This window comes from Ictalurus punctatus, chromosome 9, assembly GCF_001660625.3.
Source record: "Ictalurus punctatus breed USDA103 chromosome 9, Coco_2.0, whole genome shotgun sequence".
NCBI classification, from domain to species: domain Eukaryota; kingdom Metazoa; phylum Chordata; class Actinopteri; order Siluriformes; family Ictaluridae; genus Ictalurus; species Ictalurus punctatus.
Window position 1 is genome coordinate 2,656,604 of NC_030424.2, and position 15,751 is coordinate 2,672,354.

The window sequence follows — 15,751 nt, forward strand, 5'->3', positions numbered from 1 at the left end:
GAGGTACTCGGTGATATTGTGTTGAGAGAGAAAGAGAGAGACAGAGAGAGAGGTACTCGGTGATATTGTGTTGAGAGAGAAAGAGAGAGACAGAGAGAGAGGTACTCGGTAACATCATGTTGAGAGAGAGAGAGACAGAGAGAGAGGTACTCGGTGATATTGTGTTGTGAGAGAAAGAGAGAGATAGAGAGAGAGGTACTCGGTAACATCATGTTGAGAGAGAGAGAGACAGAGAGAGAGGTACTCGGTGATATTGTGTTGAGAGAGAAAGAGAGAGACAGAGAGAGGTACTCGGTACCATCGTGTTCAGAGAGCGAGAGGCACTCAGTACCATCGTGTTGAGCAACAGCGCTGTTTGTATTTACCGAATCTTTATCGTGAACGTCCTTTCCCTCTTATGCAAGTTTGCATTTTTGTTTTTTATTCAATTCCGTCATCTTTCGGAGGGAGGTCATGCCCGTGCCCGTGTGTGTGGAGAGAGGCAGAGAGAGAAAGAAAAGAAAAAAAAAAGAAGGTAAAGAAGAGAGGGGTCATGGCACCTTCACGCTGCGTCCCCTCATTGTAATGGTGATGAGTGACCCGGCCGCTCTCTCCATCTGCTCTCTCTGCCCCACCTTTCCCCTCTCCGCGCCGACCCGCCCTCGCTCTCCACACCTGCTCCATTAATTCTTATTACCGTCCCTTCCCGAGACAAACCGCGCAATCTGTTCACTAAAGACCCGACCGGCGCCGGCGCCTGCCCCTCCCCTCGCGATCGCCCGGAGCGCCTCGCGCGTGCCCTCCTGCCCCCGTTCCCCTCCACCCGCACGCAGGGTTCCATGTCGCCAGGAACATTTACACACGGGTCCAGCTCCGTGTAACCTTTCCGACGCCTTCACAGCAAATCAACTACGGATCATGTTATAGGATGTGTTTTCCCGGTGTGAAACCCGTGCTCGGGTTAAAATGATCATCCTAACGTTAACAAACGATTGAGGGGTGTGTCCTCGACAGGTCGAGATGGCCCGGGGGCGGGGTTACCGATCATAACGCCCGGGCAAATAATGCATTCTCGTTCTCTTTGCCTCACACTTAAAAAAAAATAAATAAATAAATAAAAAAGAATGAGAATTAGCAGGGTGCTAAATCGTACCAATCATGATCTATCTACACCTCATACTGAAAAACAAAGTTAGGCAAGCTGTATTTTTATCTCATTATCACGTTTTATTTAATAAGCACACACGGGCACGTCGAAAACCCGGGAGTGCGGTTTCTCACAATGTTTTTCATGTTCGTTTAAAAAAATGTCACATCGCTGTTAGCACTTTCGCAAATGCTTTAGTGGAAATGTTCTACTAAATTAATTAAATTTTTTTTTTTTTTTTTTGCTTAAACAAAAATTTGCACTTGGAATTTATGAGAAATGAGATCATTTATCAGCGCTTTAGCAAGTGTTTGATAGGAAATGTCGTTTATTTCTTTATTTATGTATTTATTTATTTATTTTGAATTCACGACAATTCTGTCACATGCTTTTAAATTGTTTTTAAAAAAAATTATAATAATAACAAATTAAAAAGCAGTTGCTGTTCCTTCTGCAGATGTCCGATAATTTGATGTAACCGCGCTGTAGTTGTTTAACCGTGCTTTATAATTAAAAGTGATCTTTTTATTTTTATTTATTTATTTATTTTTTGAATTAAAAACTAAAAAAAAAAAAATTCGCCGTCTGTATGTTATCGTCTGGATGATAAAAAGCAGACTTCAAGCATCTAATCGTCTGCTCTCGGCCCGAGAGTCTGCGCCTGCCGCTGTTCATTATGCATCTATTCAGCACGGATCTCCGAGAGGCACTTTTTGATAATGACTGATGTTCGGCAGGAGACGATAACGAGCCTCTTGTTCCAGTCCGTTTCTCTCTCACGGAGAAAAAAAAAAAAAAAAAAAATGAAGGCCAGCGTTCAAATCGAGCATAAATTTATTTGTCTAAATCCTTCTAAACGTGTTTTAAAAGTCTTTTTAAATCTCTGACTTGCCATGATCGAGTGTTACAGCTCTCTTTTAAACTTTAAAGGCAACAACGATAATGAGCGATTGCAAATGGCAAATAAGAAAATCCCGTTCAAATATGCCCGGCCTGTAGAGGAGTGGCTGCAAGAGAAAGGTAACCGGCACCATTCTTTAACCTTCACCTTGCCATTAATAATCTTCTTTCTTTCCTTCTCTCTCTGTCTCTCCTCTTATCTCCTCTCTCTCTCTCTCTCTCTCTCTCTCTCTCTCTCTCTCTCTCTCTCTCTCTCTGATTCAAAAGATTGCATGCACAGTGAGTAGTAAATAGCCAAATAGTAAATTTTCCATAAAATCAATGATAAAATCGTTATAAGTACATCATAAATTGATTCATCATCATTATGATTTTTAGAATCATCTCATCACGTTTTTATTTACGCCGCAACTTATTATTATTATTATTATTATTATTTGGTGAAATGTTTCATAATGTATATAATCATTTAGCCAATTAGAGTCATTTCTTCACTTCCAGGCTGCCTAATTCCCCAGTTTATAGCCTGACCTTTCCATTTATTTATTTATTTATTTATTTATTTATTTATTTATTTATTTAACGGTTTTCCTCGTTTGACATTGTGTAAGGTGCCCTAATTTAAAAGGGTCGTTATTCTTTAATCTCTGCTGCTGTGTTGAGCTCGGATTTTTATTTTTTTTTGACCTGCTTCCTGTTTGTTTATTTCTTTTCTTTCTTCTTTTTTTTTTTTTTTTGTTGTAATAAACCCATCCGGATATCCCCTTGCTCTCGTCTCAGGGCGCCAGTTAACGATCTTCAACACACAGGCCACCATCACGATCGGTGGCGCGGACCGCAGGAGGCCGTTTCAGGGCCAGCTCTCGGGCCTGTACTACAACGGGCTGAAGGTGCTCAACATGGCCGCTCAGGGCAACCCGAACATCCGGATCAACGGCAGCGTGCGGCTTGTGGGCGACGTTCCCGCTGCCGGATCGGCCCGCACCACGGCCATGCCCCCGGAGATGTCCACCACCTTCATCGAGACCACCACCACCATGTCCACCACCACCACGAGAAAACACCGCTCGCCACCTACAATATCGGTACTGCTGCACACACACACGTATGACACGCGTATCTTCGCTAGAAGATAATATCCATGAATTTGTTCATTTCCCTTACTCTCTAGTCGTTCATTTAACTAGCTAACTAGCTTCTGGGCGACTCGAGCGCTTGCCCAGTGGACCGGCTAATGAATCTATGATGCGGTCGTGGTAAAGTGAAATCAAATTGAATCAACATTAAATACTTCCTTCAAACAAGTCGATTACATTTAGCACGTACTCTGAATATGGAAGAGAGTTAGTTCGGATTTGTTTCCTGGTCACACTCCGAGCGCTCCCCGTCTCCTCTCCGAGGGGTGTGTTACTCTAATTAGGATCCGATTAAACCGAGTCTAGTCCTAATTAATGTTTGTTGGCCAGTTTTATTTTAATTTGTGTTGCGGCACTTGCTTTTTAAACATTTCCTAATAGATCGGTAATTAAAATCTTAACCTCTGGGTTAGATCACGACCGGCTAGAAATCGTCAATCGATTGTCCACCATGATGGATTCAGCAGTCTACAGACGTAAACAGCAACGACGTTATGATGCGTTACGTTTTTCTCAACCTCCGTTTCATTTTTTTAATTATATATATATATATATATATATATATATATATATATATATATATATATATATATATATATATATATATATATATATATATATAAAATGGGATGGCATTTTAAGAAGTAAATTGATGAGTGTATAACCCTATACCCAGACCTGATTGATTTTTGTTTTTAAATGATGTTTAAACGTCCAGGTTAAAGCGCCATCGCCATCCGGTCTCTCTCTCTCCTCCATTAAAATGAAAAATTGTACCTTTTTATGTCACGCATTGCTTGGATCTGTTTAATTTTACGCTACAAATGCTGTGTTGTACTTATCTAAGAGTCCTTTGTTTTTTTTTTTGTTTTTTTTTTTGTGCGCAGGCATGCAGTGTAGCCCCATGCACCAGTGATCACGCATTACAACGAGACCATTTGGGATGAATTCGTTACAAAAACAAGGCGGGGGGGGGTTGAATATGCAAATCGGTTGTTTTTGCAGGCCGTCACATAGGCAGGTGTGCATGAATGATTGTCAAGCAGCATGCAAATACCTCAGCTGTGGTTGTCAAACCATCCAGGTGTCCGCCGGATTGTTTTGGGAAGGTTAGGAACTTTGTGAGCTGCCTCCACTTTAGCAGCAGAGCGGCATATAATTGTGTGGGTGGATATATGAAAATCGTATGAACAGACAACGGCGTGTCATTCACATGCATGTGTAAAGCTTTCACCCGGTCTTGTAAAGCTTCATAGGCGGTAAAAGGCAGTAGAGAGCACTGTAAATCAGTAGAGAGCAATGTAAAGCCGAACAGAGCACTATAAAGCAGTATAAGCATAACACACTATAAATCATTATAAAGCAGTATAGAGTATTATAAAGCAGTATATAACAGTAATAAAAAGTATAAAGCAGCATAATGCAGTGTAGAGCAACATCAAAGCAATATACGGTAAGTATAAAACAGTATAGAGCAGCATAAAGAAGTATATGGCCAAGTACAAATATGAAGCAGTACAAATATGAAGCGATATAGAGTTGTATAAAGATGTATGGAGTTGTATAGCACAGTGTAGAGCAATATAGAGCAGAACAGAGAAGCATAAAGCAGGGTAAAGCAGTATAGAGCAGGGTAAAGCAGTATAGAGCAATACAAAGCAGTATAGAGTAGAGCAGTATAAAGCGATACAAAGAAGAATGGAACAGTATAATGCAGGATAGAGCAGTTCAATGCAGTATAGAGCAGTATAATGCAGGATAGAGCAGTTCAATGCAGTATAGAGCAGTATAATGCAGGATAGAGCAGTTCGATGCAGTATAGAGCAGTATAATGCAGTATAGAGCAGTTCAATGCAGGATAGAGCAGTTCAATGCAGTATAGAGCAGTTCAATGCAGTATAGAGCAGTTCAATGCAGTATAATGCAGTATAGACCAGTATAATGCAGGATAGAGCAGTTCGATGCAGTATAGAGCAGTATAATGCAGTATAGAGCAGTTCAATGCAGTATAGAGCAGTTCAATGCAGTATAGAGCAGTTCAATTCTGTATAGAACAGTATAGAGCATTATAGAACAGTATAATGTAGTATAGAGGAAGATAATGCAGTATAGAGCAGTTCAATGCAGTATAGAGCAGTTCAATGCAGTACAGAACAATATAGAGCATTATAGAACAGTATAATGCAGTATAGAGCAGTTCAATGCTGTATAGAACAGTATAGAGCATTATAGAACAGTATAATGCAGTATAGAGCAGTTCAATGTATAGAGCAAGTATAGAGCAAGGTAATGCAGTATAGAGCAGTTCAATGAAGTATAGAGCAGTTCAATGCAGTATAGAGCAGTATAGGGCCTTATAGAGCAGTATAGAAGAGTATAATGCCGTATAGAGCAGTTCAATGCAGTATAGAACAGTATAATGCCGTATAGAACAGTATAATGCCGTATAGAGCATTTCAATGCCGTATAGAACAGTATAGGGCATTATAGAGCAGTATAGAAGAGTATAATGCCGTATAGAGCAGTTCAATGCCGTATAGAACAGTATAGAGCATTATAGAGCAGTATAGAAGAGTATAATGCCGTATAGAGCAGTTCAATGCAGTATAGAAGAGTATAATGCCGTATAGAAGAGTATAATGCCGTATAGAAGAGTATAATGCCGTATAGAGCATTTCAATGCCGTATAGAACAGTATAGGGCCTTATAGAGCAGTATAATGCAGCACTCTCTGCTCAAATGTGATGAGACAGAGCTTTTCATAACCATCGTGGGACAAATGGAGCTGGCTGTGTTGATATTAAAGCCATCTATCTCTGATGTGTGCGTGTCACATGGTCTGGAAGGGACGAAGTTTATATGTCTACAGGCCCTGACTGGTCAGAAACGGGAAATCTCAGCTCTGCTGCCCGCACTTTCTGGAGAAAAAAAAACCAAAACAAAAGCAGAACTCTTAATTGCTCATTTTTATGCTCCGTGGCCATTTTAGATCCATTGTATTTGTGTTTAATTAGAATGTTGATTAGCTCCTTTACCTGGAAACGGCTGCGTAATTACTTTCTCCAAGTGCTTTCACTTAATCCTGAAGACATCGCCAATTAAATGTGTTGTCATTACTGCGCAGTTTGCTTTGTCGAGCACTTTTTTTTTTTTTTTTTTTTTTAAACCTCAGGATAACTTTACTGTCACTGGACTGTGAAGCGTGTACAGGGATCGGGAGCTTTCGGCGGGTTTACGACCCTGCGGATGGGACAAACACATTTGAACCTCTCTTTAGTCTCTCTCTCGAAGTTAATAGCCAAAAAAATAATAATAAAATTCCGCAGAGTGTCATGTTCATGTTATGAGAAACCTTAAAGCGTAAACCCCTCTGTCCTGAAGATCTCAGGAAAAAGTTCACTACACACCGACACTGGAGTCTCCTTTCATAAATGTTAAATAAACTTCTCCTTATACACAAAACGTCACAATGTTAACGATACGCTTTTTTTTTTTTTTTTAACGTGTTTACAGTTGTGCTCATAAATTTACACACCCCTTGTAGAATCTGCAAAATGTGAAGAATTTTTTTTTAAAAAGAGGGATCATTAAAATTGCATGTAGTTTTTTTTTTTTTTTTTTTAATTATTATTATTAAGTCCTGCCCTGAATACTTTACATATAGTCACACAAATGAACCAGTTCAAAAGTTTACATACCCTTGATTCTTAATACTGTGAAAGTGACGTGACTACAGGTCCCGGTGAACGAGCTGTTGCTATAGAAACGGTAACGTATTAGCACTAGTCGATAAATGAATCAACACTTTTTGACCGATCAGAATCGGTTTATAGCTGCTATAAGTTAAAGCGATAACAGGAACTCGCGTGAATAAAACGTTTTAAGGTAAAACAGTTCAGGACGTGCCGTTATAGGAAAATAATCTGCCTCGGTATGGTAACAGTAGCTTCATCACACCAGTTATTGATTATTTTTCGATAAGAGCATGACACGGAATGTTGCGTTCTAAACTCGGGTAATACAGCTTTTAAAATAATAATAATAATAATAATAATAATAATAATGAAAAAGAAATCCTTCTTTGTAAACAAGCCATGGGGAAGGTCTATGGAAGTGTTCCTCTCGCGTCAGCTCTGAACTCGACCGTGTCTAATGCTTGAGCTAAACCGTAGGTGCTCAGTCAAGCGTCACGCCGCATTCCAGTCAGATCGCAACAGTCAAACAACATGCAAATCTGGTGGACATGCAAAAGTGAAAAGTGCTGCCTGGAGCCATGGCGTGATGGGGATAGAGATGCAGGAAGAAAAAACAAACAAGGCCGATTGTTAATCTTTCAGCCTGTTGGTTATCTCCATGACTAATACGGTGTCGTGGTGTGTAAAAGTGGGCGGGCTTTCTTACAGTTAATGCGGTGAGTCGGCGTGCACGCGTATTTTACGGACGCACGCACTTACTATCGCCTCTGGGGCCGTCCTCCCACACAAATAAACATTAGCAGTCCGCTTAGCATGAATTTCTGTCTGTCTGATTTCAAAGTGAACATGAAATCAAACCTGATATAATTAGCATTTAACTGCCATACATTCGAGTATTACTAGTGTACTGTGTTTTTTTTTTTTTTTGTTTCGTCTTGTTTTTTTTATCCCTTTAGAGTTACGTTCAACATCATGAAAAATACATGCATGTTTATTTTGATGTGACGCTGGGATATGAGTGTTGATCCTATGAGTGCGCAGTGCGGTACAGTCTCAGCAGCTTGGGTGGGTTTCTTTTCTTTTTTCTCGCTCCCTTTTTTCTTTCTCCCTGTCGGCATGAAGGGAGGCTCGGGCCCCGCTGCAGCGGAATTGGCAGAGGGATTCTCATTAAGACGTAGCAGCCTGGTAGGTCAATACGCTGCTGGTCGTGTTTGCATTCCCATCTTAATTTGTGCAAACAGGATCAGTAAACAAGCTGTCGGTTACAGTCGGGGAAGTAATTTAATTGTTGCACTGCAATCACGTGTATTACACAGAGAGAGAGAGAGAGAGAGATCAGGGGATAGGGTCTATTTATATATCATTTTCAGCCCCGAATCAGATCGGAATAAAAGCGCCAACCCTGCTACGGATCTAGCTTAATTAAGATCAAGGGCAGGAAGAGAGAGACAGAAACAGACACACGGGTTCGGCTGCACCGATCCAGCGAGTGCTCTGATGTGAAGCCCAGAGACAAAAAAAAAAAGCGCAAGAAATAATTTTAGGAATGATGCTTTTCTTATTTTTTTAGGGAATTATTGAAGGAAATATTCAGGATTTAGAACAGGAATATATTTTTAAGCCTGCCTCAAAAGCAAGTATAATGACGTTCTGGCTTTCAAACAGTCAGAGCATCCACTTCTGTATGTATAGTTAACATACATATGCAGGGTGCCAAAATTTTTGTAGACTGCAGAATCCATCATGTGGACGCTCGATTGACTATTGCGTGTTAGACAAAGGTAAGCTTTTCATTTCTCAATCTTTGAGTAACGAAGGTGTTTGTAAATGGTGTTTTTTTTTTTGGGGGGGTGGGGGAGGGGTTGCGGGGCAAGGAATCCCCCCCCCGGCAGATTTAGAAACGTTTTGCTGACGTCGACGTCCTCCTCACTCGGATGCACATGGCGGCGGACGCCGAACGGCCGTAACGTACCCGGCGTGTTTGCGGCACGGCCGGTTTACGTTTAGTCCCGCCCATAAAACTCCTTAACCGGCGACGCTCGCGGAGAGCCGAAAAACGACGGAGTGAAAGAGCGCCTCGTAAATCTCCCAGTAATGCAGCGAGCCGACAACCATAGACACGCGCTAACCCCTTGTCCTTTTACGAGGGTGCCAGTACTTTTGTCCTGATTGAATAGGACAGCCTCGTTTTGTCTTAATCCGTTGAGATGTTTCAGATCGCCTTCCTTCGATCGTAAATTTTTTTCCAAAAAGAATCAAGTTTGGCAAAATGCCCATTAAACGAGAGCGTATCCGAAATAAATAAGCGACCCAAGCGGGACGGAACATTCCGGTTTTGCGTCAACTTCTGCGAGTGACGCGATCCGGAGCCGATCGATCGAGGTTCGTGTTACCGAGTCTGCTTAGACCCGAATGTAATAAACTCGGGAGCAAAACACGATGGTTTTTCTCAAGAAAGTAGGTTTACGTTTCTTTCGTTAAAACTTTTTGGGAATTCATTTGATTTATAAACGAGTTCGATAACTGAAGCCCAGTGCTGGGAAAATGGAATTAAATATATTAAGGACCAACATTTTACAAGAATTAAAAACATAACGTCGTTAAAAAAGAATAAAGAAATGCCGTCTTTTTTAACATTATTTAATTCTTCTTATTATTATTCTTCTTATTATTATTATCTTATTATTATTATCTGCTCGCTAGGCTAAAATGTGACCTGCCGAAGCATGGATGTTCAAAAAGGACTGCTCATGTTCTTATCGTCTCGCGTTCACGAGGGTTTTTTTTTTTGGTTTTTTTTTTTAATGCCAGTATGAATGAACATGCAGGTCGTGTCGGTTTATTTGCATAAGGACCACGAGTCTTCCATCTTCGATGCGAGTGTAACTGTCGAGTTTACGTGATAGAGCTGTAGATGTTCCTTCCTTTCTTCTGGCTATTGAAGTTAATGACGCTACGTGAGCTTTAAGATCCGCGGCTACGGGACGAGCCGTGTTCAGAGCAGTCATCCGGGTTTCTGTTTCATCGTTTGTTCTTGTTAAGCGCTTTGAGCTGAGCGGCTGCCATCTTCACTTCTTTACATCATTTAAAAAAAAATTTGTTTTAAACGGGGCCTCAAGACTGTACCGTACGGAATAAAACGCATCGTGTCACGTCATCGTGGGGAAATGATCAACGACGGGGTCGGGGTGATGAAGCGGAGTTACTCAAGTTAATGAACGGTCTGTAACAGCACATCTGGATGCGTTTTATTCCCCTCGTACCACAGCGATATACCAGTGATGTGATTTTTGTATGAATTTTATAATGACACACCGTTCTTTTTTTTTTTCTTTTTTTTTTTTTATCCGTTTATAGCTACATTACTGTTGTGGAATTTCCTTCACCAGATTTATTTATTTATTTATTTATTTATTTAATTGCGATTCTGATTGGTTGAAGGCGTCGATTAATTTCCTAGGACAGTAGGATCCCTCACCAGATTTATTTATTTATTTATTTATTTATTTGCGATTCTGATTGGTTGAAGGCGTCGATTAATTTCCTAGGACAGTAGGATCCTTCACCAGATTTATTTATTTATTTATTTATTTATTTATTTATTTAATTGCGATTCTGATTGGTTGAAGGCGTCGATTAATTTCCTAGGACAGTAGGATCCCTCACCAGATTTATTTATTTATTTATTTATTTATTTATTTGCGATTCTGATTGGTTGAAGGCGTCGATTAATTTCCTAGGACAGTAGGATCCTTCACCAGATTTATTTATTTATTTATTTAATTAATTAATTGCGATTCTGATTGGTTGAAGGCGTCGATTAATTTCCTAGGGCAGTAGTGCCGCCGCACGTCACGGGTTTATAGTAATGCGCCGGTTCTAACGCGCTATCGTTTCTATAGTAACAGCTCGGCGTAAACGTGCCCGTCTGAGGTTTTCTGTAAGGACGCGTTTATGTAACGTTTCTGGAAGGAGACGCCAGTATCGGAGGAGTTTACACTCACGGTACTTCCCGACACGACGACATGTCCGTCCTGAAGACTTTCACGTGACCGTTACGAAGTGCTGACAACTGGAGACTCCTTCCCTGAATGTTAAATAAACACCTCCATGCAGAAAACTTCAGCTTTTTAAACCCAGCGTGGTGGGGGGGGTTTCCCCCCCAGACATCTCTTTAGAACGGATATTAGCTTAACATGATTTCAGTGACGGACCCAGCTAGCAGATGGGGAACGGAGAAGATTAGAGCGGTACGATGAGAGCGTATAGTCACTCTGATACAGGATATTGTGACCTACCATGCTTCGTGACGATTCTGTAATCTGATGGACAATAAACGTCTTTTATTTGAACAGATTTGTGAAGATGACTGATCATGGCCGCATCGTTCCCTCAGTTTTTTTTTTCTTTTTTAAAAGCGTCTCGCGTTACCAAGCCCACTTTTGAAACTCGTACTCGGAGGTTAATTCAGCGGTGGTTATCTTGCGCCGGTAATCTGCTGTGCGCAGCATTGGCCGTAAGCCTCGCCGCGATAACGCTGGGAGCACACGGCGAGGAAGCAAACGCAGAGAAATCGGCTTCACGTCCACGGGTGTAATTCCTCGCGGATTCTCATGGATTTAATTAAGCCTCCATACCGCAACGGTCCAAATTATTCTCTCCGGGAACACTGGGTGTTTCTTCATCCTCGCTGTTAGTGTGGAGTAAGAACTGGCTTTGAAACTTAGCAGGTTTATTCTTTGTTTTTGTTTTTTTTTGTTGTTGTTTTTTCTTTTTACAAAAAGTTCAGGACGCTATGAAACGATCGAAGATGTAAGGTCGTGTGACGAAAAATCATATACAGACTTGGCAGGTCATGAGAGCAGATCAGCTCACCAGATAGGCTATAATTATTTATCATTTTAATTATATTTGTATTAATGGAAGGGTGCATGCATCGGGCCTTTCGGATGTACTCGTGGATGATTTATAAGAGGTTTCTTTAAAAAAAAAAAAAAAAAAAAAAAAGAAGGCCTACTTGTTTCTAAATAATTAATCCCCCCCCCAAAAAAAATATTTAATTTCAAACTTGATCGTACTTATATTCAATGTGTACAAAAATGCATTTCACACTGATAAAACAAGTAAAAAAAAAAAAAAAACTATTAATTTTTTAAAGATTAGATAAAAAAAAAAAAATGTACTCCTTTAAATCAAAGTTTGTAACGGTTTCATAATATTAATAATAATAAATAGATGAAAAATATTTGAATATTGATGATATCTCAGACCAATTTCTGACGATATTGTCATCAAAGCATCATGCTTCCTAGCCCTAATACACTATTGAAAACTGAAGAGTGAAGAATAAATAATTAAAGCAGGCGTTCCGTGAAACCCCTGAAACGTTCTCGTCACGGATTAGCTGAGATTTATTTCCCCGGGAGACCGTTTTCCCGTTCGCCGATACCCGTTCCTTATTTAGACTTTCTGGTCGTCTAGAACGTACCGTTAACCGAGAACATGTCGGTGCGCAGGGAGCTTCCAGTTCACAGGTTAACAGCGTAACCCGCTGGGGCAGAGTTTTATAGAAGTCCGTCAGCGGACGGGAGTTACTGCCCCGTCACAATAAAGCCTAATATTTCTACAGAGTTCCAGCGTTAGGAATCCAATTACGCGGCGTCCGTGTGGAGCAGAAAGCGGCCACTGTGCACGGCGCTGATACGTTTCAGAAGGTGCTGACAAGCCACGTGGGAGGGGGGATATTTAAAAAAAAAATAAAAAATAAAAAATAAAAAAAAAAAGAGAGAGAGAGAGGATTTCGTGAACCTTAAAAGACGCCGCTCGTGATTTATGGAAATGTGAGAGCTGAGCGAGGACGAAGCCGGAGTCTTTACAGGAGTCGGAAATGTAAAAAAGAGCTCTAGAGATCGAGACTCTAAAGATCGGAGTGGAGTAAATTTTTTTTTTTTTTTTTTTTTTTTTTTTTGCTGCACAGGACCAACCTAAACTTGTTTCACAAAAAATTACAAATGTCTGCAGATATTCGGGTCAGAACGGAGACATGCCTCGTCTTTCAGGAGAAACGATGGATGACATTTGATTGATTTATTCATTTATTTATTTATTTATTTATTTATTTATTTATTTATTTATAAACATGGTTCCACATTCGAGGTGCCATTTGTATAGCACTGGTACTACGCTTACAAATACGTACATGGAGTAAAGCTAGTGACGGTAAAAGATATCATAAGCACAAGTACGCTGAAATATAATCGTTCAAATTTAGTATAATCACGCTTGACGCATCCTTCACCAAGAAGAAACCTGATCACACTCACCCCTGGGAAATAATCTGGAATATTCCACAAGATGTCGTCGCTTCGCGTGATTTTCCTGAAGATCACGAGACGGGGAAATGTACGCTCTCTCGTTCTTTTTTGTTTTGTTTTGTTTTATTTCATATTGCGATATTTGAAAGTGCAATCCTGTAACTTATTCAGATTATTCTGTCGATTGAAAGAAAAAAAGAAAAAGAAAAAATCAACTGTAGGTACGTCGTGACGTCATAACTGGATGTTTGTTAACGACATTATTATCATTTTTTTGTCTTTGCTAACGATGTACTGAAAAAAAAAAAACTCTGCGCGATCACGATTCAGCGAAGTCGGGGGGGGGGGGACTCGTGGGGGCGGGGGCGGGGCGTCCGACGAACTCGGCGGGAGGATATGCGAGTGAATGTAACGTTAATGGTCAAAAACTGAGCCGCTTAAATACATCGACGAACTTGAGTATGCGCCGAGTATGGGCGCAACCAAGTGTACAACTGGAGGGGGGGGGGGGGGGGGGGCACGCACAGATTTTCCTTAACAAACGAAAATATATTCAAAAGGAACAGACACAAATAAATAGAATAGATGAAGAAAAGACAGATCCGTTGGCAGGGTTCGTTAAAGGGGGGGGGCGTATAGAAAATATTTTGTACTGTATATTTGGGGGGACAGATTGGTATTTCCTCAACGTCGGGGGAGGGGGACACGACCCCCGCTAAAGAATGCGTGGTTACGCCCATGGTATATAAAGCTAAGCAAAGTGCTGAACAGAGTTACGAACTTGTCCGCTACCTGCTAACGTACGATGTTCCTCAGCTTCCATCCTCCCACACAGAAGAGGTGATATTTCTTATCTGAGGATATTGTGTGTGTGTGTGTGTGTGTGTGTGTGTGTGTGTGTGTGTGTGTGTGTGTGTGTGTGTGCAAATAATAAAGCGAGGCTGCCGAATGCCACGCAGTCCATAAAGCTGATATACCGGTTATGCTCCTGTCCCGCTTTTCTATCTTCATCTTCTTCACGTCCCGCTCTCCGGACGCACGCGAGCACACACCCAAGTCGCTCTTTTATCTCCGCGCCCCTCTTTTCCTCGTCCCAAATTAAACAGGCCCGCCGCAATAAAAGACGCCACTTTAGATTTGAATCTGTAATTGAAACAAACCGCGGATTGCTTTTCTAATTTTAGCCGGCGCGTTTGACTGGGACTCGCGCGCTCCCCGGTGACCTTGCACTCCTGGCTGCGAGAATGATTAAAGATCAAGGACTGGAACCATTTCCTTTCAAACAGGAAGATGAATGGAGGCTGTTTGGAAGTGGCTGCATCGCCCCGGAGCAATTAGACTGCGGTCGTGAGGCAGCGAGTACTGTATTTTGAAAGGGAACGGAGCGATTGTGTTTGCGGTGTGTTCTTGCGAAGATTCCCCGATCGGCGTGCGGTTCGAGCCACACCGGTATGACGTTTACACGTACGTACCGGGAAGTAAAGGCGAAAGAGCGGATGAATGGCTTTAAAAACATCCATCGAATCGATCTACAGCACATCGAGAAACCGTTTATATAGACAGAGATATCATCCGAATGCTTGAATCCATCGAACGACTCGTCGTCAGGGTCTGCGGCCTCGCAAGTCGATCGTTAATAGGTCACATGACCACGATACGTACGTTGGACGTACGTTTGCTACGACCTCGATAACGTACCTAAAACCCCTGGAGACATCAGATTCCCGGAGCCGGAACCGGAGCCTCCTCGCCATCCCAACGTCAGCATCTGACCTCGCTAACGCTCTTGCAGCTGAACGAACACGCATCCGAAATGGAGGCCCGCCCCAAAATCTACTGTAAAGGAGGTCAATAAATGAATCTGGAATGGGATGTCGTGCAAGAACGTATGGACGTGACGGTCAGGTGTCCACAAACTTGTGGCTGCATAATGTATTTCACCCGGAGTTATTTATTATAAGGTGAAATATAGCGTGATCGGTATCGACGGATTTGGACGTAATAAGATAATCCTAGAGATAATTCAATAGATTATTTTATCACCCAGCGTCCACGTAAATATATATATAAATAAATAAATAAATAAATAAATAAATAAAACCCCAATCCAGTTAAATATCCCAGTGCAGTCCTGTCGCGGCGAACCCGTTTTAATGAACACGCGCCGAGGCACAAAGAGGTTGTTAAATGTGACACGTCTCGGACACGTGATCACGGGCGCCGCCGGGGAGCGCTCCGCGAGACGAGATGACGGGAGACAGAGATGAGATTGGAGGGACAGGTCCAGCTTTTTTTATTTTTATTTTTTTTTATTACTTATTTATTTATTTTTTGGAAAAGGATCTTCTCCCGCGTTATTGATTCGGCGTGTAAGACAAGCCGCTCGCTCTCCGGCCTGTCAGAGCAGAGACGGACACGATCGCATCGGCGCTCCCGGCGGAGACTCCAGCCCGGATCATTATCTCTCCGAGAAAAGAAAGTCGCGGTTCGAGTTTCTCTCCCAGTCGCGTTCAAAGCGGCGCCGAATCGCTCGACACGATCCCGGAGAGGACGTGCCGTGAGATCTATCTTAATCCTAAT

The 15,751-nt window shown here is 41.6% G+C and overlaps 1 protein-coding gene across 3 annotated transcripts in view; it reads left to right on the forward strand.

The window, feature by feature from the left end:
* nrxn3a (neurexin 3a) overlaps nucleotides 1–15,751 on the forward strand; it is a 286,244-nt gene that overhangs the window by 243,842 nt on the left and 26,651 nt on the right. For all 3 annotated transcript variants that reach the window (XM_053682954.1, XM_053682955.1, XM_053682956.1), the window contains 2 exons: nucleotides 2,057–2,146; nucleotides 2,807–3,111. In XM_053682954.1, coding sequence (XP_053538929.1) covers nucleotides 2,057–2,146; nucleotides 2,807–3,111 — 395 coding nt within the window. The remainder of the gene's footprint in view (nucleotides 1–2,056; nucleotides 2,147–2,806; nucleotides 3,112–15,751) is intronic.